Genomic DNA, 5,170 nt, shown 5'->3' on the forward strand with positions numbered 1-5,170 from the left:
GGAATAACCGACATGGAAGAGGAGGGAACACCATTCTCTGTAAATGCTACCACCGTCCACCGGAATGGCGGTATACCCTTACTAGGTCTGTAAACAAACCGAACGAACACGAACTGGGCTTGTTCGTGTTCATTCGTTTAAGTTAGCCGGAAAAATAAAGAACACGAACGGATAAACGAACGAGTTTACTTGTTCATGTTCGTTCGTTTAACAAATTACATTGCTAATTTGTGTTTGTTTATATTCGTGAACATGCTAAACGAACATAAAAAACAAACATAAATGAACAAAGATAAAAAAAAAAAAAAAAAAAACATAATTGAAGATATATGAACATAAATGAACATATAATACACTAATGTAATCAAACACAATTAAGCATATGTGAACATAAAATGAACTTATATGAATGAACATAAACAAACAACATAAACGAACGTTCATGAACATAATTGAACGAACGAGATCATTGTTCATGTTTGTTCGTTTAACTAAACGAACGATAATTTGTGTTCATGTTCGTTCGTTTATCAAATAAACGAACATAAACAAACTTCCCGTCGAACGGTTCACAAACCGTTCGTTGAACGTTCAGTTTGTTTACAGCTCTAACCCTTACAGCTTCGTAGCCATGTAAGGTAAGTATTTTGTTTCATTGATTGTCCAGTTTTTTTATTAGTATAAGGCCGATAACATCATATAAATTACACTACTACAAAATTCTTAGAAAAGGTTACACACATACGCGTTAACTTTACTCCAAAATATATACATTTTGTCTCAAACGAGACTTGAACCCTCAATCTTTGACTGAAAAGAACCTGTCGGTAACTTCTAATACAACTAGACCAAAGACCCTATGATATTCAAAGACAAATACCATTGAATCATGAAAATGACATGTCTTCATTCAAAATAAAAAGAATTAGTTTTCAACTTCGCTAAGCTTTGCTACTACAATCAAGTAAATGCAAAGCTCATGCCCAATGCATCAATTGATCTTTCGAATATGACATGTTTACAAACCGAAACAATCATCCAATAAAATAAAAATCCAATAACTACTAGAGTAAAACAAATAATTGTTTACTTAATCAAGTAGTTTAAATTCATATTGTACATGAAATCTCACCAAAGTTATAAAAACATATAAAATCGAAAAATATCAAAAAAAACTAGAAGTCAAAAAACAGATACCATAGTACCTAAGAAAACTGAAAAATGGGATATAAAGCCAAGTACACACTTCTTCCATGTTAGGCAACAGAAAATAACTGAATTGATTCCATCACTGAATATTTATCCCGCTACATTGTGCGGGGACACACACACACACACACACACACACACACACATATATATATATATATATATATATATATATATATATATATATATATGCGTTATTTTTATATATTATTATTATCATCGTCACCGGAAACCACGGGTGCCATCATTTTAGTTCTTATCCACATCATTGTCCTTAAGGGAGGTTGGAGTGGCTTAGGCCGGAAGGATTTGGGTCGGCGGTACCGCCGATGAGACTACTATGCCTTTGTGTTAGTACTAATGTCATATCTAATGGATTAAACTCATAGAGAGTTGTATGGATTGTCATGTAGGAAAGAGAATACATACATTCAATTTAATTCTTAAAAAATTCATAAATTTTCATTACAATTCTATTGCACCGTTCAATGGTCATTCAACTCCACATTCTTTCTCCTCTCTACTCCAAAATATAAGTCGTTGTGCTCCCTCTCTCTCTCTGTACACTCTCTCTTTCTCTTTTCTTTTTCTTCTTTTCACACACAAAAACTATATATCTTCCGTCTAATATCTTCTTGTCTTATGGAGGGACTCCCCATCCGTTGTTAACTCGGTTTCGAGTTCGAGTACATTTTTTTTGCCAAATCTAATTTGCAAGGAACGATATGCGACTTACTAAACTTGTAGGGGTCTAAATGCAACTTAAGATTTCCCGTGACAACTCTTCCAATTTGCATGGACCACTTTCGTAAAAAGGCTTCCTCTAGGCTCTAGCTCTCATCCGTCACCTCCCGCACAATCCGCACTAGCTATATATATCCAATTCGAACTCCACTACAACATACACACTCACACGCAGTATATTCTACTTGTCAATTCGATCGCTAAAAAATATCAATAATGGGCACCGTCGGTGAATCGGAAAAGTATTTACTGAATCGGCACAAGGAGCACCACTTCACCGCCGGTGAAGTTGTCCGTGATATCATCATCGGCGTTTCCGATGGCCTTACCGTCCCCTTCGCTCTTGCGGCGGGGCTTTCCGGTGCCAATGCTTCGTCTTCCATCATCCTCACCGCCGGAATAGCGGAGGTTGCTGCTGGTGCTATCTCCATGGGACTCGGCGGGTAAGTTAACCAAGTTTATTTCATTGCAATGATTTTAGGTTTTATTGGTTGATTAATTTCAGTAGCATTCTAAACACTTCATTCGAATACGATTTATTTTTTCGTCATAAAATTGTTCTCTGTAACGGCATGTCGTCATCTAGTACCGGATTCAGGATAGAAACAAAATTGTAATTATTATAATCCACCATAGCAAATTGCATGCGACTATGCGAGTGCTCTGTAGGGTTTTCGAATTCGTTTTTTGAGGTCAATCCTACTATTTCGATATGAAATTATCACAAACATATTCTTATTCTTAGTGTTTGTACTTTGTATTATGATTCAAGGCACTTATTAAGCTTTGATAAACAATCAACAATCTCGAATTTGTTATCCTTAGTCTGATTAATGAAATCTGCGTTTACCGATTAGGTATTTGGCTGCGAAAAGCGAGGCTGATCATTACGCTAGAGAGCTACAGAGGGAACAAGAAGAAATTGATACCATACCTGATACAGGTTCATTTCTTAATTTCATTTTACAGATTAGATACATATATACTTACGTGATACACATTCATTGATCTTTGATGATTTGATTCTATATAAACTGTAGAGGCGGCTGAAGTTGCAGAGATACTAGCAGAATATGGCGTGGAGCCACATGAATATCAACCCGTGGTGAATGCTCTGAGAAAGAACCCAAAAGCATGGCTTGATTTCATGATGAAGTAAGTGTTAATTACTGAATTTTGATCCAAATAATACTCTCTTTCAAATCTCATATTTGTTTGAGTAATTAGCTAACCACCTAAGGTGCATATCCATGTACACCATGATTACACAGTACAATTAGTATATTATGCTTAGAACTTTGATTCTTACCTGGCCAAATTCTCCATAAAAGTAGGACAATTTTTTTACAGATATTTCTGATGATGATGATGATAAGGAAGACATTTGTGTCTTTTGCACAATACATAACTTGTTCTATGATGTCTAACATACAAGATCTCAAGGAAAAAAATTCCAAATTGTAGACATAGAAAATCTTAATTGTTTTATGAAGTAATCCATGATTAGACATCGAAATGCCAAACATTGTCCTTTTATGTGTCTTGAGAATGTTTTCATGATTATTTAAGTAAAAAGTTTATGCATGTTGGCATCTAGCAAACCAGAAGCAATCTGCTATTCTGTTAAAAAATTATAAAAAAAAAAATATTGGATTAACTATATTGTTTATACTTAATATTGGTCACAATCACACGTTGCTCTTTCCTAAGTAAACTTTTGGCCTTTTTAGCACGTTAGCCACACTTCATTGAATTAAAAATAAATCAAGTTTATACAAAGACAAGATATCGTTATCATATATTTTTGGCCAATAAAAAATATTACAAAAACAAATACTTTTGAATCTTGATCTTAATTCATACACCTTTTATTTATTATCCAGATTTGAACTTGGACTTGAGAAGCCCGATCCAAAAAGAGCACTTCAAAGCGCACTAACAATAGCAATAGCTTATGTCTTGGGTGGAGCGGTCCCCCTCTCACCTTACATGTTCATCCCAATCGCTGAAAAAGCGTTGGTTGCATCCGTCATTGTGACCATATTCGCGTTGTTGGTCTTTGGGTTTGCCAAAGGTTACTTCACTGGCGACAGACCAGTGTGGAGCGCGCTGCAGACTGCCCTGATTGGGGTCATAGCATCTGCAGCTGCTTTTGGCCTTGCCAAGGCCGTGCAAGGATAGTAGTAAAGTGTTAGTAGAGGTGTATACAAACCGGGTCTAAAAAGAAGAAAGTCAGTCAGTCAGACCCGGTTTGTCATGTGTTTTTTTTTAAGTACATGTTATTTTTGGACTTTGTATTAAATGGGACTCGAAAAGGTACCTTGGAGCATGTTGATTCTTGTGGGCCTTAGATTGGAAATGGAACTTTGCTTTTTTATCTTGTTGTTTTGGATTATTTGTGAAACGCATGCGCAATATAAAAAGGGGAATTGAGTTTTTGGGTTTTATGAAAATATAAAACATGAAATAGGAAAAAATCATCTTTTGATTACATAATTACAGGTGTCATCTTTGGGGTAATTCTTTTTTTAACAATACACGTACACTATATTAAATAAGTGGTTTCTTTTATTTTTTTGGAGATTTATGGTGGGGATTGGGTTTGAACTGTTTATTAGTAATAGGGTAGGAGATTTGTGTTGAGCTTTATTTGTATGCGTTTTAAGGGTTTTGAGATCTGAGAGGGATTTGAACGCTCAATTTTTGAAGTGATCAGTATATTAGAAAATCGTTGAGAGTTGTAAAGGACTAAAGGTTATGGTTTTAGTTCAGATGTTTGTTTTGTTGAAAATATGATTGAAAAACATAGTTTTATTGCATGTTAACTTGACATTGATGGTGTTAAAAAAAAAGTTGGATTTAAGTCCAACTAAAAATGGTTCCTAGTAAAAAAGAACTAATCCAATAATATGAGGTGAAATCATCTATAATAAGAAAGTTTTTTCGATAAACTTTTTGGTGTCATTACAATCATATTAAAGTCATATCAACAACCAAAAATATTTTCACAAATCTTCTCACTGGTCCTAACAAAGCTTTTTATTTGTTTATAAAGTATAAGAATAAAATAAAAAGCTTTATGAATGAAACTTGTAAAGTTACATTTGAAATGCAAAATCTTCTAATAATAGTGTCTTTTTTCATTTTTTTTTTTAACTTGATCAAGCTTATTTTGACTAAACTTATTTGACCCAAAAACCTTTCCAAAAGCTGTTCT

At 34.3% G+C, this 5,170-nt stretch overlaps 1 protein-coding gene across 1 annotated transcript; it reads left to right on the forward strand.

Annotated features, from left to right (window-relative positions):
• Nucleotides 1-2,097: 2,097 nt before the first annotated feature.
• On the forward strand, nucleotides 2,098-4,330 carry VIT1 (vacuolar iron transporter 1). Its single transcript, XM_079041254.1, has 4 exons — nucleotides 2,098-2,396; nucleotides 2,811-2,896; nucleotides 2,994-3,108; nucleotides 3,837-4,330. The coding sequence occupies exons 1-4, from the start codon at nucleotides 2,170-2,172 to the stop codon at nucleotides 4,132-4,134; spliced, it is 726 nt and encodes a 241-aa protein (XP_078897380.1). The 5' UTR covers nucleotides 2,098-2,169; the 3' UTR covers nucleotides 4,135-4,330.
• Nucleotides 4,331-5,170: the final 840 nt, after the last annotated feature.

The sequence above is a fragment of the Lactuca virosa genome, chromosome 4, assembly GCF_052849685.1.
Source record: "Lactuca virosa cultivar CGN04683 chromosome 4, Lactuca_virosa_CGN04683_v6, whole genome shotgun sequence".
Taxonomy (NCBI): Eukaryota; Viridiplantae; Streptophyta; class Magnoliopsida; order Asterales; family Asteraceae; genus Lactuca; species Lactuca virosa.

What these genes read in the sequence shown, in the direction of transcription:
- VIT1 (XM_079041254.1), top strand. Translation starts at nt 2,170, where the DNA reads ATGGGCACCGTCGGTGAATCGGAAAAGTATTTACTGAATCGGCACAAG. An exon ending in ATCTCCATGGGACTCGGCGG is followed by an intron (nt 2,397 to 2,810) that starts GTAAGTTAACCA and finishes TTTACCGATTAG; the next exon opens with GTATTTGGCTGCGAAAAGCG. An exon ending in TGATACCATACCTGATACAG is followed by an intron (nt 2,897 to 2,993) that starts GTTCATTTCTTA and finishes TATAAACTGTAG; the next exon opens with AGGCGGCTGAAGTTGCAGAG.